The following is a 26,316-nucleotide window of genomic DNA, read 5'->3' on the forward strand; positions in this document are numbered from 1 at the left end:
GCCACAGCTTTAGAAAGAAAAATCAAAACTAACACTATGCTTAGAGAAATAGCAGACAGGTTACTGGCAAAATTCCTCCATGAAATACAATGTGTGAAAGCAATTCTCATCCCAAGCGTGCGTGAGCAGCCTCGGCTCCGTGGATGGCCCACGTCCTTAGTGGGCAGAGCGGACAGCTCCTGGACAGTTAAAGATCCAGATGAGAAATGCCGGACAACACTTGGCTGTGTGCATCATTGAAAACCCACACGTTCATGGCAGAGAGATTATGCTTTGCAATGTTTATTTTGTGACCCACTATAAAGACTGGGAACGTGGGTGCTTATCAGTAGGAGCAGGGCTTCAGCTAGCAGTGTGCTACAGAAGAGGGCTGATAACCTGAAAGGAAGATTACATCTCAGTGCCCACCAGCATTCCATTTAATTCACAGGCAAGAGGTGGCAGCCGACAATACCATCCTACAGTCATTCAACGTTGAAAGAAATGGGAGAGATTTAGCATGCAATCAAATCAGAACCACTGAGCACGAAGGACAGGGCAAGGGCTTCAGAGTCCCAAAGTCTGCATTTGGGGCAAGAGTCCCAAACTTACACGCAAACGGCTGTCAAAGGGAAAGGTATTCAAAGGAGATTTTATATGCAAAAATAAAAATCCCTTATAATACTAATAATTTCTTTAAAGAGCAATTCGTTGAGTTCAGTGGGCTGTGTAAATGGCTCATTTCAGCATCTTCCATATTTTACAGTATGTATCACCAGAGCTGAAATGTCATGATTTTAAATGTTAAGGGCATGTCTTATATAGTTAAATGGTGATATAAACGTCTTAACCACAGAGAATTATTCTCTTTCTCAATACTGATGATATTCTTTACTCAACAACAACAGTGAAAAAAAAATCTTTTTGGTAGTTTACAAAACAGTTCAAATACTGCAGAAGGGAACATAAAAAAAAATCTTCCTGAGATAAACAGAACCAAAGAGAAAGTTGGGAATCCATCTGTACTCTATCTTCAGTAGAGAGAATCAACTTACAAGGTGGTGAGTGTGATATTCTTGTTGATTTAGCATTTGATGGAATAAAAGGAGCTGTTGATTCAAAATGTGAGTTTTTGTTTGGTCTGAAAACCCAGGATGATGCAAAACTATCTGAAGTGCCACCAAGCACTTGCCATCACAGCTCACACATCTACAATGTGAGGATGCAGTTTTCTCATCAAATGGAAACACAGAATAAAGAATGAGGAAGAATCATCATGGAGCCGAAAGTTGATGCCTTTCATCCCACACACACTGATGGAGCCCGAGCTACACGCCAGACGCACCCTACAGATAGGGAGACGGGATCTCCAAAACCCCCGTGAAGTCAGTGTGATCATCACCCTGGGTGGAGACGGAAATGGGGTGCAGAGAGGTGCCTGCTGCCAGCCAGCAGTACTCACAGGGCTGGGCCACCACTACAGATCCATGTCTATCTGAAGTCCTAAACTTTTATTTTACAATTAAAAATTATAATAAGCTTTACACATACCTAAAGTTGGTAGTCTGTGTATGTGTTAGTTGGTCATTAAACAATCCTCTGAGGCTGAAAGATTGAAACCAGTGGCATGGAAAGCTGAAAAGGGGTCCCTATCTATGGGAATGAATATCAAATCAAGACGGCATTTTCAATCAGTAGAACAAAGAAAAATGGCAGTAGAACATGAAACTATCCATTTGGGGAAAAAAATTAAACTAGATCCCTAACACAACACCATCTGCAGAGACAATTTTAGATGGAGAGGAAACAGAAATTATATTGTGGAATACAAAACAGATACTTTAAAATGCAGGACAGGATTGGGACCCCAGGAAGTAGCCCAACAGTCCTGATATACAGATAAATATAAAGCAAGGAGGAGAAGAGTATAAAATGTGCTTTCACTTTTATAGTACCAAAAAACTGTATGAACTTCTGTATTAGCTACATTTCAATTAACTACATTTACATAGATCTACATATATACACATCAAGTTATTTTGAATGGTTCAACTACAAGGGGAACTAGAAGGGAGAAAGCCTTTAATTCATACTCTTCTGTCTTGTTAACATTTTTAAATAGCATTATAATTTTATTTAAAAAATCAGTTCACACACATATATATGACCAGGTGATGAGAAGCTTGTGTGCTTTGTCAAAGAATCTTACTCTATTCTTAGATGATGAAGCACCAGCAAAAAGGCTTAAGGCAGCAGGAGAAAGAACCATTCTTATATTTTAGGAAGATCTCATTAGTGGCAGTGTGGAGAATTAATTAGAGAGGTAACAAGATAACTTTCCTAGAAGTAGGAAAGATGGTTAAGTAGGTTCTTAATACCTAAAAGCAACTGAGAATTTGGCAGGTGCCATGTACAACATTTACTTATTTAAACCTTAAAATACAGAGTAGTCAGAACTGTAATAATTCCCACTTCACATATGAGGAAACTGAGCTTCAGAGAAATTCACAAATGCTCTGTTTGCACAGCTAGTCAAGAGATAACCTGGAATTCTGATCTGTGCCCTTAACTACAAAGCTACATCAGTTCCCAATTGTTGTAAGAGCTTTTTCACAAGCAATAAATGAGAGCCTCAGCCATGGCTAAGCTGGAGCTGGGGATGCAGAGAAGGGCTCCAATTCAAGAACTCTTTGGGAAAGAAAACAGGCCTTGACTGATGACTGGCTAGAGGGAGAGTATGAAAGAAGCAGAGAATTTTAAACTGACACCTGGGATTCAGGCTTGGAAGAAATTCCCAGATTTTACATAATGTGGCCACTTTCACTTTTACACTGTTACCAGTATCTACTGATAATGTCAAATACTTCATAGACAGCTCATGAACAACCGCAGTTTTGTACCTACCTGTCACTTCCAACTTTCTGGTACATTCCTATAGCTTCAGTGGTCTGCCAGGTACCTGGCAATAAATCTTTTCATTGCAAAAGTCTACTTACTGCAAGATGCTTGGCAGCCTATGAGAGGTTATGAATCACCATCCTTGGCTTTTTCTTCAAATAGCTTTTATGATTTTCATCTGAACTAATACTGTCTATTGTTTTAATCACAAAAAAACTTGAAAAATATAAATATACATGTCTATATATATATATATCATACACACACATATATATACATGCATATTTTTTCCCATTCTTGTTCAAACTGCACAATAACATAGAAGTTTTAATGGTAGATTAAGGGCAGATCCATGAAGTCTTCAGGGATTCTAGAAACCTCCCAAACCATATATAAAATTTTATGGGCAAACGAACACAAACATTTCTCTAAAAAAATTATTGCTAGCTGTCATTAGATGTTCAAAGGGGTCTAGAGACCCAGAATAAGATTAAGAGCCATTTGGCTGTCCTTCAAGAAGATCTGTCATTAATCAATCCACTCCTAAACAAAGATATTTAGGAGGCTTCACTAAGCAGAATGCAGCAGTTCACTAAGGCTGTTCCATCATGGATTTACAGGCCAGGCAGCAAGGCATGCCTCAAAATCTGCCTTTGCAAAGTGACTCCTATTTTTGCATTTATTTGTTAAGCTAATGGGAAAAAATCATCACCTACATAATTAAACATAACTTGCTACAAAGCTGCAGTTGTGAAGGATGGCTGATTGTGTATTTTTAAACTCTCATTTTAAAAACTACTTCCTGGGTATTCTGAACATGTTTCATAGATTAATTCTGAACTTAAAATCCCAAACTACTGCCAAGATTACACCAAGAGGCATTCCACAAACATAGAACACAGAATTTATGGTACAACAAAAGTATATTTTAATGAGTTTGTGAATGCATTTCTTAGTGGGTTTTGTGAATTCATTCTGCTATAATCTCAGATGCAAAAATTCTCATTTCCCCCAAACCTATTGATAAATAAGAAATTTGGCCGCACAATAAACATTTTTATATGCAAACACATATATTGTGCCAATCACCCTAACCACTGACTGAAACAAAAAGAAAGCGTATACTGAAGTGGGCGAAATCCTGTTGGATTTAGACCAACAAAGATCTTCATGAAAAAGAAAAGGAACTCACGCAGCACACATATTATAAAGGGATGCATACAGAGAACTTTTTTAAAAGGCTTCTAAAGCTTCTAAAGCAATCTGATAATTTACTGGTCATCACTGAGGGGATTCCAAGAAACCTCTGAGTACAGTGCCTAAAACTATATATTTATTTATTTATTTTTCCCAAGAAAAAATCAAGGCTACTCTTAATATAAATTTCCTTTGACTAAGAGAGGAGAGCCATGGAAACCATCTTCCTTGATTCTGCATGCCGCCATTTTCTTCCTTTAATTTCCCTCCCTTTTGAACAGCTCTGAACACGACACTCGGCTTCCAGCTGGAACCACAGACAAGCAGCCTTTACAGGGGCTTCAACCCCCTCCCGAAAACAAACAGACTAAAAGCAGCCTTCATCTGGCTGTTTGGCTCCACCACTTCCGTTCTGCTAAACTATTTCACAGCACCACTGATACTGTGAATCCTAGCATTTCGGAGAAGTGGATTCTAAGTAGAGGAAAGTATCTGAGCCACCAATCAGGAGGTATCTTCCACTTCGCCCCCGGCCGAGAGCTTTAGAGTCTATGAGAAATGGACGTGAATGGGAATTCTCTTCAGAGCCTCGACAATGATCCCACTTAAATGACTTCACCAAAAAGGAAGTCATGCTGCATAAAGGTACACTAGTTTTAAAACACACTTCCTGCTTGCCCTCCATATGCAATTTAAACCCCAACCAAACATCTGGGTATAACATACACTGTGTTTTTTCAAAAACAGTGTTTTTTTTTCTGCGAAAATTGTTAAACAGCCATGAAAACTGGTAGTGAAGGGGCAATAAAATATATACAGAATACAAAAACAAACAGGTAAATAAAGAAGTGAATACTTCTTTTTTTTTAATTTTTAAATGCACGGTATTTTTTATTGTTATTATTATTTATTCAGCACTAGCAAGAGGCAGACAGAGAGAAGGTTCTGGAGGCAAAAATAGCCTATGATCTGAGGTGAGGAACTCAACAATAGCTTGACCTTAATCACTTCATATACATTATGTGTAATTCTTCAAAAGTCCCTGGGAATGAGGTGGGATGATCCTATTTTATCACTGAGACAGAGGAGTGCATCCCAGAGGCCTTCATCTACAAGAGAGGAAAAGAGCTGGAAGGACAGCAGAGAAAGAGGGCCTGGGAAGGAAAAGTTTCTCAAAAATGCCTTTCTCCCAGAGAGCCATAAGGCAGAAGGAGAATTATTAAAAACAAACAGACAGAAAGCCACCAAGTCTTCAAGGAGAGTACAGTTCCATTGGACAAACTCACCTGCCTATGACCACAAAGAGCATTATAAGAAGGATCCAAAGACTTTAAATTTTACAATGAACATCCGGCAATAGTGTGTAGGTAAGGTGAAAAGTGGGTCAGCCTGGACAGGAGATGTTTGCTACAATTTATGCAGGGGGGAAAACCCAGGACTTATTTCTAAAGTAAGGCAATAGTGGTAGAGACAAAGGAAGAGCTAAAGGATTAAGAGGCCAAACTGGAGGAGACTAGACTGACAGACAGACACACTCAGAGCCAAAAAGAGAGGAAGCAAAGCAGGTAATGTGGGGCAAATGCTAGACACAGAGACATGGAACCCAGGCAGTTGGCAACAAGGAGGGGGCCTAAGAAGGTGAGGTCAGTAGAGACCTACTGCATGTAAGAGCACGGAGTGGTGTCTGGGCCCACACCCTGCAGCAGGCAGGAACTGCAGCACAAGAGAGAGGGCAGAGAGGAAAATCAGGTACCATATCATGTCTTAGCAAAATGGAAATCAAAAGAATCAGCAGGTAGTGGCCCAGGGATCCCAGGCAGCTAGGGTCCTATGACTAAGGAAGAAAAAGAATCTGCAAAGAGCCTGATAAGGACTGGCCAGGAATGCACACAAAGCTTCAAAAGCCAGAAGCGATAGAATTCTGGGCTGGAGAGAGCATAAGATGAAAACTAATTTATCAGGTACTGAAATCCTAGAGGTCATTTCTGCAAAATCAGTTTCCAGCACCACTGGGAATAAAAGCAGAGGTTGGAGGTAGAAGAGGACGTTAGAAAACTCAAGAAGGGAGAAATGCCTAACATCACAAGAAGCTAGATTAGAAGGAGATGAGATAGAGAGTAAAATGAAGAAAAAATGGGTAGTAGTATTAAAAAAAAGATGGAATAGATATAAATGTATTTGTATTCTAAAGGGAAAGGTTCAGAAGAGAAGTCAAAACTGGTTAATCAGTGAGTGAGATCTCTAACAGAGCAGAAATGGTAAGGACCAGAGCTCAGGTGAAAGCATGAAGGCTTCTTCCATAAAACATGGGGCAAGGGGTAAGAATCCCTGTGATGAGTGATCAAGCTACTGGATGGATGGAGGGAGGAGGCCAGAGAACTGTCTTCTTGGAGAATAGAGAGCTCCCAGACTGTCATCCCAGAGGATGGACAGACAGCACTACGCTCAGGCTGGACACCAGCTTGCAAGACTCTGTGGTTATACTACAACACTGCTCAGCAGCTCAGGGGTAGAAGGCAGGTACCTGGGCAGGCAAGCATGAGGAAAGGATGACAAGGGGGCACAGAAGTTGAGGACCCTGGCAAGAGAATAGCTGACATGACCTGACCCGGCTAAAGGAAAACATGGTGCCAAAGAGAAAAAATGGTGGAATATAATAACCCCAATTCTGAATTAAAGTGTGCAGGTTTGAAACTGCTATGTACCCCAGAAAAGCCATGCTCTTCTAATCCTAATCCAATCTCGTGGAAGCAAACCTACTGTTTAAGGTGGAACTCTTGATTAGATGGTTTCCAAGAAGATGTGACATACCCAATTATGGGCGTGAACTTTTAATTACATGGAGATGTGACTCTGCCCATTTAAGGTAAATCTTGATTAGTTTACTAGAGTCCTTAAGAGAGCTGACTCAGACACAGACTTTTGGAGATGCTTCGAGTACCAACAGAGATGCTTGGACAGACAATACAGAGAAAGCCTAGACATGGACGTTTGGAAATGCAGAGCCCAGCAGATGTTGCCAGGTGCCTTTCCATGAGATGCTAAGCAAGCAAGAATCCAGACTTTTGCCCCAGAGAAGCTAAGTGAGAGCCTACAGATGCTTAGAGAAGAAGCCACTGAAATTAGAAGAACAAAGCAACAAACCAGAGCAAGGATCTCAGATGCCAACCATGTGTCTTTCCAGCTGGCAGAGAAATCCAGGATGCCATTTGGCCTTTCTTCAGAATCAAAGTATCTTTCTCTCGATGTCTTAATTTGGACATTTTTAAGGCCTTAGAACTGCAAAACTGTAACTTAATAAATCCCCTTCACAAAAGAAGTATTCCATTTTACAAAAGTATTCCATTTCTGGTATACTGTATTCAGGCAGCATTATTAGCAAACCAAAACAGATTTTAGTACCAGAGAAGTGGGTGCTGTGGTTTGCAAATACCAAACATGTTAGAATAGCTTCTTACATGGACAAAGGGAAAAAGCTTGACAGAAAAGCCCTGAATTGCTTTAAAGGAGATGGAAGGTAGAAATGTGGACTCTAAAGATACCTGTGAGGAGGTTTTGGACAGGAATGATGAGCATGTCATTGCAAACTAGAAGAAAGGCAATCCTTGCATTAAAATAGCAGATAATTTGGCAAAATTAAGTACTGGTATTGTATGGAAGGCAGAATTTGAGAGTGCTGAAGTTGAGAATTTAGCAGGAGAGATTTCCAAATTAAATCTGTTTTTCTCCTTGCAGCTTATAGTGAAATGCAACAAGAAAGAGATAAACTGAGAATTGAACACTTGGGTAGGAAGAAATTAGAAACTGATGATCTGGAAAATTCTGGGCTTCCAGAAAGGATACCCCAGTGAATAGGGATCCATGTGAGGATTTAACCAAACATGGAAACAGTCAGCCATTTCATAAAAAGCCAGCAGGAAATGGAGTTAACCAGCAAGGATTTGTGGAAAGCCCTACTGTCTGATGACTTTGATCCCTGTATGCTACATGGTAAAACAACAAACTTTTTTTGCGAGATCTGTATAAATGGAACTACTGCCAGTTGGACTAAGGGGGACAGAAAAAGGGACAGATTGAAGCAAAAATTACTTCAAAGGCATAAACATGGAAACTAAGGTCTGAAGCCAAGAGATCTTAGGCTTGGGCCAGAAGGCAGATAAAATCCATGCATGAGAAAAATGTGAGTTTTCCCCGAAGGCAGAGAATGGGCCTTCTGCCTAGATGATCAAGAAAAGTTCTGGTGCCCCAGGCCTAAGAGAGGGTGAGGCACATTCCTTAGGGATTGGGGAGAGCCTGGCCACAAGTTCTCACGCCCTCAGCAACAGTGGCCACAGGCGAGAAGCAGCTGTGCATCTGGGGCAGAGAAGAAAGAGTACACTGAGATACTGAGGAAGATGCATTAATTTATTTTGCCATAGAACAGGGGTGTAGAGGTCATCCAAGAGAAATCTGGGAAGGAATCAACCAGGGAGTAGTCCATCCAGACAGGGGTAGGAACCAATTTGGACCTGGGCAATGCAAATTCATCAGAAAAGCAGCCCCAGAGAGCATGTCCTGGTGCCCAGAACCTGTGGAGATTGCACCTTACACGGCAAAGGGACTTAGAGGATGTGATTCAGTGAAAAGCCTTGAGATAAGGAGATTTTCCCAAATTCTCCAGGTGGGAGTAGCACAACTGCAGGAGTCCTTAGAAGAGAGGGGAAGGAGAGTGAGAATCAGAAGACATTGGGAGAGCTGAGGCTAGAGCAAGGTGGGGCCACACACCAAGGAATGCAGGTGGCCTCAGATGCTAAAAGAGGCCAGGACGTGGATCCCTGCTCGAGGAAGGAATGCAGTCTGACGACCTACTGTAGGCTGCTGACCTTCTGAACATCAAGTTAGCAAATATGTGTTGGTTTAAGCCACTGAATTTGTGGTAAGTTGTTGTAGTGGCAACAGAAAACTAATACAGTGCCTTCACCAGACAGAATTCAAATGAAAACCATATTACTCAAGTATACAAGATGTATCAAGTCCAAGAGAGTTCTAACTTTTCTTACAATTGCTTTCATTTTCTCCTGAAACACTGAATCCAAACATGGCCTTGCTTAGCAAGGGTCCTGAGCTTGTCCATCTATTCAGCATTTAAGCAGTGGCTGGGTAGAGAATGAACCTACTGCCTGAGGATGAAACAAAGAGCTTGTCATTGGACCAGCAACTAAAGAGAACAGAAGCATGCAGTTTGGTGGGAGTCACTTCCACAGAAAGGGCCACACTTAGAATTGGGGCAGGGTATACTCCTCAAGATCAGAGGTCTTCCTCCCTAGAGTCAGCAGTCAACTTTCCTCCGGTCAGAGGTCTTCCTCCTTAGAATAAGAGGTCTGCGCCCCCAGTGTCAGATATCTTTCTCTTTAGGGTCAGAGGTCTGCCTCCCCATGATCACAGGTCTTCCTCCCCAGGATCAGAGGTCTGCCTCCCTAGAATCAGAGGTCTGCTGATGCTGCAAATATGACTTAGACACCAAGTGCCATGGTTGATGCAGGCAGAGATCTGGGGCACTGCTAATGGCCAGGTAACACTGGAAGCTGGCAGCCATCTCTATGTCACTACTGTATCAACCCAACCCTCACTCCCTTAGGGACGTAAATTGAGTGAGTCCATGTATCTAGTGAGAGTGGTGGGCTGAGGCAGCTTCAGGAAAGGGGGGATCTTGAGGTGGAGCACAGACTTATGAGGGTTAGAGACAAATGAGGGGTACAAAGTCCTTCACACTTAGACAAGACTCTGCATTGTCACGGATGAGAGGGCAGCAGCAAGCAGGAAGAGGGCATGGAGTAGGACTACAGGTGTGGAGCAGCCCCATCAGGCATGGAGCAGCCCCATAGGCATGGAGTACCCTCAAAGGCATGGAGCAGCCTCAGCAGCTGTGAAGCAGCCCCGCTGGTGGGTCAGCCTATGGGCCTTAAACATCCAAGAAAAATGTGCACTGATACGATAGGCAACAAGGGAAAATATTGCTCTAGGAAGAGACATCTGATGACTAGGTGACTAGGAAACATGAAGAAGAAAGAAAAGTCTTCAGTGCCAGGTCTTTGTTTCTTAAGCCAACATTAACAAACTACCATAAATTTGGTGCCTAAAAGCAACAGAAATGTCTTGTCTCGGGTCTGGAGGCCAGACATCTGAAATCAAGGTGCTGGCAGTGCCGTGCTCCCTCTGAAACCTCCACAGCTTCTTCCTAGCCTGACAGTGGCCAACAATCCTTGGAGTCCTTGGCTTACAGCTACATCACTCCAATCTCTGCCTCTGCTGACACATGGCCCTCTTTCCTCTGAGATCTGCTTCTCTCTATCTAAATACCCTTCATTTCTCTTATAAAAACACCAGCCATTGGACTTAGAGTCCATTCTAATAGAGAGTGACCCTATCTTAACTTGATTACTTCTGCTAAGACCTTATTTCCAAGTAAGGACTGGGAATAGGACTTGTATGTAGCTTTTAGAATATGTCAATCAACCCACCACAACCAATCTCCAAACAAAAGAAAAAAAATTTATTGAAATCAAATCAAGAAAGGTACATTTCACCAGTAATGAAGAGAAAATGTTTTAAAATTTGCTATGCCAACAGAAGGTATTTATACCCTTGTAAACTCATTACCCCAGACACTAAGATAAATTACAAAATACAAAACATTTTACTTTGTCTTGAACATATAGAAACTTAAAATACACCTGTAGATATGGAAAAACTTTATGTGCAACTAGAATAGGCATACTCTCCATCAAAAAAAAATGCACATCCTCTTGGTAGAATATTTATTTGATTTGCATGACGGAATAGATAATATATATATGATATGTGGCATATCTTTTAGTATTTGAATATCATATAGTAGGGTGGAAATTTTTCATTGAAGGTAAAAAAATATTTTAACACCTTTTGAAAACTTATCCATTCAAGATATGCAAACGATTTTAAGTTTTACTTTTCAACACTTCAGTGTCAAAGCAGAGAGTTCCCTCTCTGCTGGTCATTATATCATTTGCACAATGAAAATGAGCCTTAATAGTCAACAGCACAGTGTCAACATAAGATTGATGAGTTCAGTTGAACGCTCCATCTTCAAAGGCTGATATGAACTGTCTGCCTTTTTTATGATGTTGCAAACTATTTTCAGCTATAAACCATGCTTATTTCACTTTAAAATACAAATGTCAAGTTAGAGTGAACAAATGCATCTCAGTTATCAGAACAAATCAGACATAATAAATGGTTGGCTTAATTCATCTCATAGCTGAGGGTCAGGTGTGCTTTCCTCTCATGCATATAATGGTCAATATAAATTTATTATGTGTACATGCCACTGGCAATTACCATTCCACCTCATGTTTTCCCTGGATTTTTTTTTTTTTTTTAAAGGAAAGACAGAGAGAAGGAAGGAAGGATAGAAGGAAGGAAGGAAGGAAGAAAGGGAAACATCTTTTAAACATTTTCTTGTTTTATTGTATTCTGTTTCTCCGTTTTTGTTACATGGGCTGGGGCCGGGAATCGAACCGAGGTCCTCCGGCATAGCAGGCAAGCACCTTGCCCGCTGAGCCACCGCGGCCCGCCCTTCCCTGGATTTTTAATGGACATATCCGATATTCCAAAGAGATGGCAAGACTTTAAGAAACACTGTCTTGAACTCCTTAGTGTTTCAGCCCAGATCTCACATGATAGCTGTACATATGAAGTCCTTAAAGGCATAGGTCACTTGATATAACATTGCAAGTGAAGAGAAAGACATATCAACACATTAAATGCATCTGTTTTATCACAAGGCATTCTATCGTCACCTACAGAGTTGACAAATATTAAAGTTCGACAATTGGAGAAAGCTATATTTTAAAGTCGTGTTGGCCAAGGCATCATCAGAGAGATGCTCACTGTTCCTCTCCACCAAACACCGAACTGTGTTTCAGATTCTGTCCACACCCTCCAGAGGGAAACCTGCTCCTTTCTTTACATACCACAAGATTTTCTTCCTGTCATTAATGCCTGAGAATACTCCTTCTATAACACCTCTATAAAGCCAGAAGGGTCAAGGTACATGACCCATGCTCTATCATTATAGACTTCTGAGCTTGTAGCAAGGATTCATTTCAGGGACAGAAATCCTACATTTGTACTTTGGTGTTTGTTTTAGTTCCTCCTGGTCACAAAGGGAAATCGGGGGCTGGGGGGTGATTCTCTACTCTGTAAGTGTCTCACACTGCCTAAAGGACCTGAAAGGGCCTTAAAGGACAAACGCTGAGAAATACTGTTAAATGTTGACCAGCTGAGGTGAGAAGGTATGCTGTCATTAGCCAAAAATTGCCTTGCTCTGGAAAGGAGCCAACACTTCACCCTTAACACCCAAACAGCTGATTCAGTCCTGGGTAGAGGCATGGGAGGGTCCTTGCCTGAGATCCAGATCAGAGAACAAGGCCAGCCCTGCATCCCAAGTCACTGTCCTAGTCAGGGCCAATTTTGTCACAGGTGAGTTCTAATTTCCTTGGTCGACTATTCCTGTATCTTTGAGGCTCCCTCTGCACTGAGACCCCAGACCCCATCCAAACTCAGCACTGGGATGCCATCTTTGCATGTATCATTCAGTCAGGCCTTGTAGCCTGGGCCCAAGCCAGGCTGCACCTGCCCTCGGGTGCTGCAGTGTCTAAAGGGCCTCCACCAGCTCCTAGTCCACTAGGACACCCCTGCACCCCCCCTAGCCTACTGTACCCCCCTAACCTACCGGTGCCCTGTTCAGGCTTTCCCCTTTCAGAGGCCTTCTACAGTCAGAAGAAGCCATTTTTCAGAAGTCACTTGGCATTGACTGGTCATGGGAGCAGGCTCAATGCAGTAGTTGATGCAAGGAAGAGCAAATGATAAGGAAGAAAACAGCTTCTACACGAACAAACTCGTATGCTTTGGGCAGAAAAAACACCCTAAGTCTTGCCAGGTGGCAGCTACATGGGCCAGCAGGGACCTGACGCCCAAGCAGGACCTGTCTGGCCCTAGAGCCCATTACCATAGCAGATCTCCTGCTCAGTGCACCAGAATGCCCTTGGGGGTTCCAGACCTCTCCCGTGAGACTCCAATTTAGTTGGGAACACGCCCGCATCAAGTTTTCCAAAGCCGATCAAAAGCTTCTGATATGAAGCCTGGGTTAAAGCCCATGCTCTAAATGTTTTCCATGGCATGGCCTCCATGCTGCTTTGTTAGTGACGCACATGGGCCAGACAATACAAGGATATTCAGTATTTCTTAAACATGAGGTACCAATATTCCGTGATGCTTTTGCCCCCTCTTTGCTACTCCTCTTCTCCCTCTTCTATTTCCATGTTTTAAGAGCTATGTTTCTGGCCTCTTAATAAAAATGCTAGATATAACACTAAAGAGACATCATGAAAAAGAAAAATAAATTTTAGCTTCTCACTGCTGGTTAAAATGCAGTATAATGATGTAATACGGATGCTTGTTTTTCACAAAAATTCCCTCTCAAATACTGGAAACATAGACAAGGAGAATAGAAAGGGCAGCAAGAGGTTTGGCGCCTGGGCAGAGATGACCCACAGTGGCTCTTAATCCCTTGCACCCATGGCCACTGGGCCAGGTGAGTCTACGTGGGCTGCTCAGAGCATCTATGGTCAGAGATACAACACATGATTTAGAGTACTTGGTGTTGTGTCTTCTCTAACATCTTGCTTGACCTACCACTTCCAGGCTACACGTCAAAACAGACCCCTCTAACTCAGTCCTTGGACAGATATATTTGAATAACTTCAGGTAATAAAAGTAAAGTCTAACGTTCATGATGTATTATGCCTATGTTACATTCTAAACTCTTTATATGTATACCATACTTAGTCCCCCAAAAATCTATGGAGGTGATTAATAGTATTTTCTCTCCTCCCAGACAGGCTGAGTAATTTATCCAAGGTCACATGGCAGGTAAGGAGTAGCACTGGCTTTCACACCCAGACTGGCTGCTCCAGAGCGCGCACTCTTAAACACTAAAGCTTTGAGCATCTTGCCACACCATTTTCCAGCAAATCCCATAAAATCCAGTAACTTGGTGTGCTATCTGGCAAATCATTTCATTTTCACTAAATTTCCCAAATGTTGCTTCATTGTAAAATACAAGAATTTCAGGGACTCACCTTGGAAAACAGCTCCACTGGTGCTGCTATGGCCTGCTGTTCTATCAGGTACTGTTCCCAAGACCACATGTCCTGAATGGCCACTGAGGTTGCTGGAAAGAGCACACAGTGGCAGAAAATAATAAAATTCAATCGAAGATTCATCCAAGAAGCAGACTAATTCATTAAACTAATGATAAGAAGACCTTCTTGCACCTAACGAAAGCATTTTCTCTCATTTTCTATGAATATTTCATATTCAGCTTTTCCTGTTCTGGAATAAGCTTATGAATATACTCTGCCCTCAAGAAGACCCCCTACCAACAAATGGCAACCAGGCAATGGTTTTCAGAAAGGTGATTTGGTTAATTGTAAAGAGAATGGCCTTCAAGTGTCTTATAATTTCCTTTCACTTTCATACCTCTTTCTGCTGGGAATTGGTACAGCTTGCCAGAAGGCAATGTGCCAAAAACATACGTCCAAAGGCTTAAAAAAAATATTCACACACTTTGAATCAGCAATAGTCCACCTAGGACTCTGTCTTAATGCAATCACAGTGGATGTGGCCCATGCACAAAACAAAGGTCTTATCCTATAACTCCTCATAGTAATAAACGATCAGAAACAAACTGAAGAGGGAGTACTTAAATGCACTGCACAGATGTGCCATCTTAATAATAGGCAGTAAAAGTACACTGGAGAAGAATGTCTAATGGCACACAGAAACTATGTTAATGATATAATAATCTTAAGTGGGGAAAAAAAGCAGTTTAGAAAAAAGATTCTTTTTGGTAAAATGCATAATCATTTAAAAAGACTGAAATTATGTAAATCAGAATCTTGAATGAAATCATCTTAAAGCACTGGGATTATAGGTCATTTCCTCCAAATGTTCTTTGTGCTTTATGTTTTCATTTTCTACATTTTCTAGAATGAATAACTATTCTTTATACTTCGATTAAAATATCCTTTTAAAATAATAACAATCTGGCCAAAGAATTAATAATTGTTTTTATTTTATAATCTATGTCCTGGTAATTCTGCTCTAGGATCACACAATATGGAAGCAGTCAAGCACTGATAAAAGTTGACAATGAAAGTCTATAGCACAACGTTATTGGTGCAAAGGTGCAAAATAACATTAATATGGGAAAAAAGCCAATGATAGTACACACACACACAAATTCACACATATATATGATTATGAAGTTATCAAAATCTGTTTTTAAAAAATTTAATAAAATATTTTGAGAATTTTCTGGGTTAAGCAAAAAATTAGGTAAAAATATAAGACAGCATAGATTGTATGACCCTAAAACTTAAAATATAAATTAATACATATATTAAAACATTCATTTAGTCAACATATTTATTGAGCACCTTATAGCTAGCTGCACATATATGAACAGAAAAGAAATGGGAAAGAAACACCAAAATACTAACAGCAGCTGATTAATGTAAATATTATTCCTTATTTCTTTCTACATTTATAAATTCTCTACAAATATATATCACTATATATCGTTATTGTTACACACATGCACATCCTTGGAGAAGACTGGCCAAAAAGTGCTATGTGAGTATTAATTTTAACATTTATTTTGCCTCAAAATGTCCCACGGGAAGGTACAGACGGTAAAAGGTCAGAATTTCAGCAGCATCAAGGATGACAGGTGGTAAGATATACGTAGACATTTCAAACATTTGGAAGCTCCCTGGCCAATAAAGCAACCTGATGGAATAACAAAATAAAAAACCCAAGTTACAGAGGAAGAATTTATACAGATTCTTGATCACTTGGAAAAATATTTTCTGAGCCCCTGTTAATGTGCCAAGAAGTGTGCAATCCTATGGCATAAAAAAACATAGCTCAGTCCCTGCTCTAGCAGATTAAAATAATGAATAAACAATATATATTCTTTTTCCTTTGATATTCACATTGACAACAAAAGGGAATAATTTAAACTCAGGTAATAAAGAGAATGTGTCTCAATTGACAGTTAAAGAGTGGACACATGGGCATTAGATTTAGGTTTAACAGTCACAACACACTGGTTAGTGCTAAGTACATTTACTGAAGTATGAGAATTTGGGAAAGCGTTTTAATCATCAAATAATACCACCAAAATCGTCATGAATGGATTGTCTTGCTTGGTTTGTAAACGCTGGGGCATCATGGGTGATTTCCATCAGGGCTTATGGTCTTTTTACCCTTTACAGCAGTTAAAGGTTTACTGCCTTTTTCTGCCACAACATGATATTTGTTTTGCTAAACACAGAAAGCAATTTGAGAAACCCTGAAGATACTGGTAAGATTACTCAACTTCTCTATTTCACACAAGCATTTTACTACGTTATGGATACATGCTTTATGAAAACATTACAGCAGTGTTGGCTCTAAAGCAAATATAAGCACCTCATTTTCTACAACAGCTGTGTTCTTCAAAAAAAGTGTGTAATTTCTCAATTTAATCATATTTCCAATTGCTGTATATTATCATTCCATCAGAAGGAAATCATATCTAAGAACTCCTTTTTTTTAGATGAATGGTCCTGGAATTGAACCCAGGTCTCCAGCATGGAAGGGAAGCATTCTATCACTGGACCACCCGTGCACCCTAAGAACTCCTTTAATGATCATATAAGTGTGCAATGAATTTTCAAAAATTTATCAGAAAAGGAATATATATTACCAATACAACTTTCAATAAATTAAACATGGTGCCTGCAAGTGAAATGGGGACACACCCCTGTCTCCCATCACCTAGCTTCATTTTTTTCCACGGGATTTGCAATAGCTGGAATTAACATTAGCTGAAATTAACCAGTTTGCCTATTTAGATTTAGAATGAGATTTAGAATGCAGGCCCACAGATAGAAGGGACCGTGTTGGGCTTGTGGACTGCAGAACCTTGGAGTTATAATCATGCCTGGTCATAAATATTTCTCAATGGAATTAAAAGAAAAGAAAAGAAAAGCAGGCAAGCAGAATAGCTCTTGCAGCCTGAAAAATGAATTCAAAGCTATCTGCATTGACCAACTTACTTCTCAGTTTCCTGGAGGAAAGGAACCAATTATGAGACAGCACGGCTCCAGGCACTAAGTTGACTATTTTTACTCAGTTTTTCTGACACACTACAGGCATCACATTCTTTTTATAGGATATTAAATACACATACAGGCTTGTAAAACCTAAAATCCATTTCTTTTCACTGGCAACAACAAAATCCTTCAATTACTGCTTTCCTGACAAAAAATATCTAATATACAAATGTATTTGATTTTATATTATTTGTCACTTATGATGTGCCTATTGTCTGTCAGGCACTGAATTAAGTGGTTGGTGTGTGTGTGTGTGTGTGTGTGTGTGTGTGTGTATGCACATGTGTGTTAGAGGGTTTATTTCTATTTATTCTTCACAACACTGAAAATTAAATTAGTAGCTATTGAATATATCAAAAAAACGGAAGCTGATTGAGGTCACACAGTTGGGATGGTTTAGATTTAGTGAATTCCTACAGCAAAGTTGTAGCAGAAATATTTATTAAATTATCACCTTTCAATTTTAAAAGCACCATAAAATTAAGTCTAGAGAAATGAATAAACTCACTTATTTATGACATTTTTGTAAATTTGATTAAAACTCTTGAAAGTCATGTTGACAAAATATATCTAGGGCCAAAATATAAGGCATTAATACTCACTGATCTATTTATCCCAACTTTGATGTTTTATACTGAAAAATAATGCATGAGTAAATTGTTCATAAATACAGCCATTGCAACAGCATAAAGTTAGAAAATATCCAAATATCCAACAACAGAGGTCAGAGAAGTCATGGTTATGAAGATTACCTAATGTTATTTTGTAAATATTAATTAAGCACAATAGTTAGAGCATGGTTTCTATATACATCAGCAATAGAACTGTACCTGACTACGTATGTATAAAAAACATGAGAGAGAAAGAAATGAAGACCATGTGTTAAGGTGATGGCATTCGTCAAGCAAAGCAAGATGAAGGCAGATAGATGTGGTCCGTAAAGAAAAAAAAGCCCTTTTTTAGATTCAGACAGTTCATTACTTATGTAGACAGTGAGACCAAAGCAGCTAAAGGTGCCAGTTGCCCAGGGCGACACCAAAACGAAAAGGGGCCAGATCCTGCAACACTGACAGTGGGACATCTAGCTGCTGAGAAGACAACTTCCCACTGCAAAGAAGTGGCCTCATAGTCTGCAGCTGCACCCTAAGAAGAGACACGGCAAAGAGCCTCAAAAACAGTCAGAATCTGGGTGGCAATGGGAAATGATGTCAAGAGGTGAGTGAAAAATAAGCCTCCTATGTTCTTATATTCTGGGAGGACCACAGGGCTCTCTGCCAGATTTAGATCACCAGCACAGAAGACTTGCCTACCTGGCCTCTACGGACATATACAAAGGTTCCCAGGGCTCCATGGCAGGGCCATTCTACTACAATAGGAAGGGTAGATTTGGCTTCAGAAAAGTAGAATGCAATTGTCGGTGGTAATATAAACTGGTGCAGCCGCTATGGCAAGCAACGAGACAGTTCATCAAAAAATTAAATATAGAATTACCATATGACCTGGCAATTCCATTTCTAGGTATACACCCAAAGAAAGTGCAAACAGGTTTTCAAGGACAGATATTTGTACACCAATGTTCATAGCAGCATTATTAACAGCAGCCAAAAGGTGGAAACAACAAAATCATCGACAAATAAACAAAATGTGGCATACTCACACAATGGAACATTATTTGGCCATAAGAAAGAATGAAGTTATGAGGCAAAAAGAACATTAGATGGTACCAGGGTATAGGATGAAGGAGTAAGGAGGAGTGTGTGTGCTTTGAAAAATAAAAATAAAGAGAAAACCTTAAGTAGAACATTCACTTCTCTGGGAATAATTCTCCACTGCTTAACGAACTCAATTTTTTTTTTTAGATGATTGCTCAAATAATCTACAAACAACTGATTATTCATCTCTAGAATTTCTAATAATAATATGTTTACCAAAGCAAACAACAATTAAATTTGTGTTAAAAATACGGACATGAATCTTGCCCAATATACTTTTTCTGATAGTTCCAGGCCTGGTAAGTAGTTTCTGATAGGATAACATTTAACTGATGTCTAAACTTTACTCAAAGAGATGAGTGTTTCCTAAGGAAGTCTCAGTACTTTAGTAGAATACTTACTGAGGAAGATTTTGGGGAAAGGCTGACAATAAAGGAAACCTGCAAAGAAGGATCAATACCAGAATGAAGACAGCTCACTTATACCAAGAAGTTCATTCAACATAACTGTCCTGTAGCACACTTCAAACGGCTCTAATTGAATGAAATTCTCAATGTTATAAAAGAAAAGTACCTGGAAACAAAAAATAAATAATGGACAAGGAGAAAAAAGAAAGAAATGTAATATTACACCCTTGTGAGCCATACATAAGGCTATCACTTTCCGTTTTGAACACTATTAGGTGGCACGTGTGCTTCCTTTCCTCTACAAGTGTTCTAGTTTGCTAGCTGCCGGAATGCAATATACCAGAAACAGAATGGCTTTTAAAAAGGGGAATTTAATAAGTTGCTAGTTTACAGTTATAAGGCTGATAAAATGTCCCAATTACAACAAATCTATAAAAATGTCCAATCAAAGGCATCCAGGGAAAGACACCTTGGTTCAAGAAGGCCGAGGAAGTTCAGGGTTTCTCTCTCAAGTGAAAGGGTATATGGCAAACACAGTCAGAGTTTCTCTCTCATCTGGAAAGGCACATGGTGAACACGGTGTCATCTGCTAGCTTCTTCTCCTGGCTTCCTGTTTCATGAAGCTCCCCGGAAGGCATTTTCCTTCTTCATCTCCAAAGGTCGCTGGCTGGTGGACTCTGCTTCTCGTGGCCATGTCGTTTTGCTCTGCTCTCTCTGAATTTCTCTCTGAATCGCTCTCCTGCTCCAAAATGTTTCCTCTTTTATAGGACTCCAGAAACTAATCAAGATCCACCCAAATGGGTGGAGCCACGCTTCCAGCTAATCCAGTTTAACAACCACTCTTGATTAAATCACATCTCCAGGGAGATGATCTGATTACAGTTTCAAACATACAATAATGAATAGGTATTAGAAGAAATGCTGCCTTTACAAAATGGGATTAGGATTAAAACATGGCTTTTCTTTGACATCGTTTCAAACCAGCACAACAAGCAAGGACATCTCCTCAACTTCATCCACAAGCTCAAAGTGTTTGAGTTGTTTGGCCTGAGCCAAATTTGCAGATTGGCAAAACCACAGCAGTTTCTTTCACAAAGGTGACTTGTGCATGTCAAGATGGCACGTGTGCCCTTTCCCATCTGTTGGTTTTCTTTTTAACTTTACGTATTGCATAGTATAACATATATACGAAGCAGAGAAATAAAAAAGTAATAGTTTTCAAAGCACTCTTCAACAAGTAGTTACAAGACAGATGTCAGAGTTTGTCATGGACTACCATACGATCCTCTTGTATTTTTCCTTCTAGCTGCTCCAGAATATAGGAGGCTAGAGGGCTTAAATATTTTTTTATCATCACAATCAACTTTTTTCCTTATTTTTTTATGAAAAATAACATATATACCAAAAAGCTATAAATTTCAAAGCACAGCACCACAATTAGTTGTAGAACATATTTCAGACTTTGACACACGTTACAATTCCACAATTTTAGGTTTTCACTTCTAGCTGCTCTATAATACTGGAGACTAAAAGAGACATCAATTTAATGATTCAGCATTCATATTCATTTGTTAAGTCCTATCTTCTCTGTATAACTCCACCATCACCTTTGATCTTTCCATCCCCCTCTTTAAGGGTGTTTGGGTTATGGCAATTCTAAATTTTTGATACTGGAAGGGCCTGCCACTAATATGGGGTAGGGAGATGGAACTACCTGATGTTCAGAAGAGACTGGGCTAGGTTTCATGACTTATCTGGACCAGGGACCCATCTGGAGGTTGTAGATTTTGTTACTCTCGTGCATGGAACCCTTGTGGAATCTTCTATATTGCCCTGGGTGTGCTTTAGGATTGGCTGGAATGGTCCTGGCTGGGGGCTGGCCATCCGGTGGATTTTGCTCTGTTCTTCTGGACATACCTTGAAGTTTTTCAGATTATTCATCAGATTAACAAGAACAAGACAAGAAATACAAAGCAAAGAACACAGAAATGAACATAAGACAGTCCAAAGGAATATGTCAAGAAAGAAAGCAAGAGAGCAGTCCAAGCTTGCTGACCAGAACAATGCTATTAGATGAGAACAAATTATTTCTAAGTGCTTAGCTTCATATTAGGCTGCCTGTTACTACCACCAGGAGTTAGAGTCGCCATGTACAGGTAATATTCCTGTGGCATGCTTTTTTTATTTTTAACCCTGGACATGAAACAGTGTCCTCCACTGACCATAATTATTTTCCTTTTCTGCAACCCCAGGTACAGGTCCATAGGAACTATCAACAGAAGTGGGGGGGGAAATGAAAGGAAGCATGCTGGACCCAGTCAGGGCTACCCACCAGACCATCCATGGTAGGGGTCAATTACAGAAACGATGGTCCAAGAAAGGGCAGTGCTGGGAACAATCCAACTGTGGATAAGGCAGTGGAGCAGGAAGGTCAACTGCTGAGAAAAGCAAACCTATGGCTATAGCAAAATACAGAGACCAAACAGAAGGCAACGAAGGAAAAAGGGGGTCCATGCTTGGATGGGCTAAAGGTGGGTGCAGTGGCTGCCTGTCCTAACAGTGTGTGCACTGTGGTATCACTCTATGAATGGAAAGGCACACACCCCTGGGCCAGATCATGTCCTGGTCAAGAGCAGAATGATGAGATACACAAAGCTCCAGGTCTCAGAATAGTCCTTTACAATGTGCTCCCAATGTCTAGCAGGATTGGGCAGCAATATTACACACCTGTGAAAGAGGTTAACACACAGAGTGTGAGATATCTGAGACCAGATACATCTTAATCTTGAGGGATTTTTTTGGTTTATATGAACTGCCACTGCATCCTACTTTATCATTTCAGCAGATCTGAAGTCCTGAATAATTAAGTTCACTCAGTGTAATAAAAACCTTTACCCTGAATTTCGACTCTGCTTGAACACTCTTCCACACATGGGAACCAATGCTTGTGTTCTCAATTCTTCTTATGCAAAGAAAGCATCCCTTGCTATTAAATATGGAAAGAAACCACAGGTCATCTAGTCCTGTGATCCTTTTGAACTTTAAAGATTTCCCTCTAGCATGACCCCCTTTCTACTTCCAAAAACATCTTCTTAGGAGGCCCAATCTTAGGAATCCAAAAGAGTGGATTCCTCTGCTTGGTCCAGACTGCTCATGCAATCCCCCACCATCCCCTCCCAGAGAACATAGATGGAGGAAATCTCTGATGGACTAGTCCCCACTTTGGCATAAAAAAAGGTCAGTTCCAGCAAAATGCACAATATTTACTGGTAAATTTCTGAACTAAAATTAAAAATGGCAGAGGGCAAGAGAATGAATAAGTATTATTCTTGAGGAAAAAACCTTGTAAACTTTAAGGCTCATAACTCAGAACAGTCGCCTCTCCAACTCTGTGGGCTGTAAACACAACCCCTCACACCAATATTTCAACTTCACTTCAAAATTTACACAGCACACAGCTCCATCAGCTACTGTCTTGTAAGATGTGAGACAGACACTGTCAGTAGCAACCAACAATTTTATAGCACACTGTTATAAACAAGGCCTTCTTTTGCAGGGCCAACTGGAAATGATACCATTTTCCTAATGTTAACAAGTTACCACTGCCGGGTAATACTTCTCGGTGCAGCAACCCCCAGCACCTGACTTCACTTCTCAGGCTCTCACACTTTAATAACTCTGCATGTCACTATAGCAAGGACTTTTCCATGCTCCACCTAAAACAGTTTCCAATTGCACATGCAGGCTGCTTTTCATTTCAGTGCAACAGAATTAAAAAAGTCACATGCTTATCCTCTCCCTAGACACAGCAGGTACGGCGTGCTGGGCGAGAGCCCCAACCTTGACCCCTGGCCTCACAGGGCAGACATATGTAGGCAGATGAGCAACTACAGCTGACCGACACAGGATTCTGTTTTTGATGAATGAACAAGCAGACGCCAGTGTTAATATGCACTAGTTAAGAAACTCAAGCAGTGTGCCTGGGAACAAAAAAAAAGGAGGATTCATTCTGAACAGAGAAAGTTTTCTGATACAGGTAAAAATTTAGCAGTGTGAGCACAGCTAGAGAGGCTGGGGAGTAGAGCTCGTTGTGCAAACACCACGGAATCAGTAAGCACTCAGGACAAAGCTTGTAGACACGCGGTAGAACAGGAAGCTGGAGTGCTGGTAGGAGGGGGCAAAAACAAGGTCATGAAAGTGCTTGAATATCTAATGAAGTAGCCTGATCTTCATTCTGATGTAGAGAACCCTTAGAGACTTCTGGGGGTTAGGAGACCATCAGAACTTACTTTATGAATCAGTGTTAAGTAAAGATGAAATGGAGAGACGAATTCTGAGAATGAAAACCTAATGGTCTCAACAAGAGCTATGTGGGTGTAAGCTAAACAAAAAACATCAATGCAGGAAAAAATGCAGAAATAAAATTGACAGAATATGCAAACAATGGCTGATGGGCAAAGAAGAGAGGTGTGCAGGCATGTTATTTATACTACAGTGATTTTCAAAGTGTGACCGTCTCCTGAGAAATTGCCCACAATGCAAACTCTTGGACCCACTGCAATGAGTCAGAAATTCTGGAGATGGGGCCCAGCAATCTGTATTTTAACATGTTCTCCAAATAATTCTGATGCATGCTAAAGTTTGAGAACCACTGTCCTAATATAATGTGAACAGACCTACGGTGTAAAGAAAGAACTAATTCTGAATGAATTTATCAAAGAAAACTTCCCAAATGATGGGATATCAGAGGTATGTTATGAAAGATGAAGTTCTCAAAGTGTGGTACCCAGACCAGCCATTCGGACCCCAGCCAGACCTGATTCTGGTGAATCAGAAACTCTGGATGGCCCAGAGATGTGTGTCCTAACAAGCCCTCCAGGACTCAGCACAGCTAACCTTAGACAGCCTCCCTGCTGGAGGGAGGCCTGATTCCTGCTGACAAATCCCTAAATATATCTGTGATTGCACTGCCTGTTGTGGAATTTCTAGACATCATTATTTGCACACAATTGAGTGGTCTCTCTCCCCTGCAGGAGAAAGAGTCTAATTAAAACATCATGCTAAGAATGTCACACTTTAAGTTCTATGTACTGCGAAGACAGTAGGTAATTTTTAAGAAAGGAATGTCATGGTAAACATCAGACTTGTTTCTTCTCTGCCCTGTCAATTGTTATTCTGTGTTTTGATTTTTTTGTTTACGCTACATCTGGTGGTGGCTGAGAGATGGTGGAACAGAATAGGAGAAGACTGTGATGGCGCCCTCAGGAGGGGCTATTGTCAAGTGCAGGCCTGGGAGGGTGAGCCCTTGAGTTCAGATAGCTGTGCTGAGGGTGGAGGGAGGTGGACAAATGCAGAGAGAGAGATCTAAATGAGACTGGGGATAAGACAGGACAATGAGTGACCTGGAAAAAGAGAACCTCGACATTTGTAGTGTAAAAGATTGGGTCTGTGGTCATTCCTGCTGCTAATTAGGACAAAACTAGAAGAGGAGACTTAGAGGATAGAGGAATGCCTTTTCAGAGAAGCTGAACCTCTGAAATCTAAAGGATATTGAGGATAACCTATCCAGGAGACAATTATAATCACAGATCTTTCAGGAGAATGTTCAGACTTGGAGAGTTGGATATAGTGGCCATCAGTGCACCGGCTAATGCAAGGGTTCTCAGGGAGCACATTCAAAGCAAGAAGCAGGGAGGGCCAAGAATAATAGCCAAGAGAGCAGCAGCGGCAAAGATGTGGGCAGAAGAAAAAGAATGGTAAAGAAAATTGAGAAAGGCAGCCTGAAAATTGTAGGAAGGAGGAAAGAAATGCTTTCAGGAAGTAGAGAGTAGCCACTAGCAAAATGAGAACAAGAAAAAAAAAGAAAAAGTGAATTTCATAACTGGAAGGACGTGTGAGGACAATACCTGAGACTGAGAACAAGGACTGACTGAAGATTCAGCAAAAAGCGGGGTTCTGAAGCTGGAGAAAAGGACGGGATCAAGCACAGGGGTGAGACTGGCCTCAGGCAAGTCTCTCCAGAGGAAAGCAGAGACCGTGCTGGCACAAGGAGGGCTGAAGATAAAGAGGGGAAGGGTGGGAGAATAGTGTGGAAAATGAGGGCCAGGGTCAAAAGTATCCTGGAAATGGTCACTGTCAGAAGTGACAGGCTCAAGTAGCCTTGATATGCCATGAAGGGAGGAGTCATGGGTGTGTTCACTCATGAATAGCAGCACAGAAGGAAAACCATGCCAGGTAATCACTGGTTGAACATTTACAAGGAACCTTCCATGAGCAGGACCCTATGTTGGGAGCTGACAACTCAAGGAGGAATGAACATAGTTCTTGCCTGTAAGAAGCCTGCAGCTTGGGGGTGGGGGGTGGGGGGGGGAGGGGCTGGGGGGATGGGAGGTGGAATGGAGGGAAGGACCTTATGATTATTACACAACAAGGAAAATGCAATTACAGACATGAGCTAAGGGCTATGAGAACAGGGTGGACATTGCAATCAACTTTGTCTTGGGGATTACATTGGGTTATAAGTAACCCCCAAAATTCATGGTCACCCAGAACCTCAAAATGCTGCCTCACTGGAAATAAGGTCTTTGCAAATTTACTTAACTAAGATGCAGTCTTATTGGACTAGAGTGGGCCCTTAATCAAATGACTCTGTCCCAATAAGGTGACACATGAAGACAGAGACAGGGACTGGAGTTATGCTGCCCCAAACCAAGGAATACCAGGAGCCACCAGAAGCTGGAAGAAGGGTTCTTCTCTGTAGCCATCAGAGAGAGCACGGCCTACCAACCTTGGATTGGGATCCTGGCCTCCAGAACTGTGAGAAGATCAAGTTCTGTTGTTTAAGTCAACAAGTTTGTGGGACTTTGTAAAGGTAACCCTCGG

The 26,316-nt window shown here is 40.8% G+C and overlaps 1 protein-coding gene across 20 annotated transcripts in view; it reads right to left on the reverse strand.

The window, feature by feature from the left end:
• L3MBTL4 (L3MBTL histone methyl-lysine binding protein 4) overlaps positions 1–26,316 on the reverse strand; it is a 497,842-nt gene that overhangs the window by 352,046 nt on the left and 119,480 nt on the right. For 19 of the 20 annotated variants that reach the window (XR_013165276.1, XM_077135929.1, XM_077135928.1 and 16 more), the window contains one exon: positions 14,235–14,326. The exons of the other annotated variant lie outside the window; for it this stretch is intronic. Coding sequence is in view for 18 of the 19 variants with exons in the window: in XM_077135929.1 (XP_076992044.1) it covers positions 14,235–14,326 (92 nt within the window). In the remaining variant the exon portion in view is untranslated. The remainder of the gene's footprint in view (positions 1–14,234; positions 14,327–26,316) is intronic. 20 annotated transcript variants of the gene reach the window in all.

This window comes from Tamandua tetradactyla, chromosome 18 (genome assembly GCF_023851605.1).
Source record: "Tamandua tetradactyla isolate mTamTet1 chromosome 18, mTamTet1.pri, whole genome shotgun sequence".
Taxonomy (NCBI): Eukaryota; Metazoa; Chordata; class Mammalia; order Pilosa; family Myrmecophagidae; genus Tamandua; species Tamandua tetradactyla.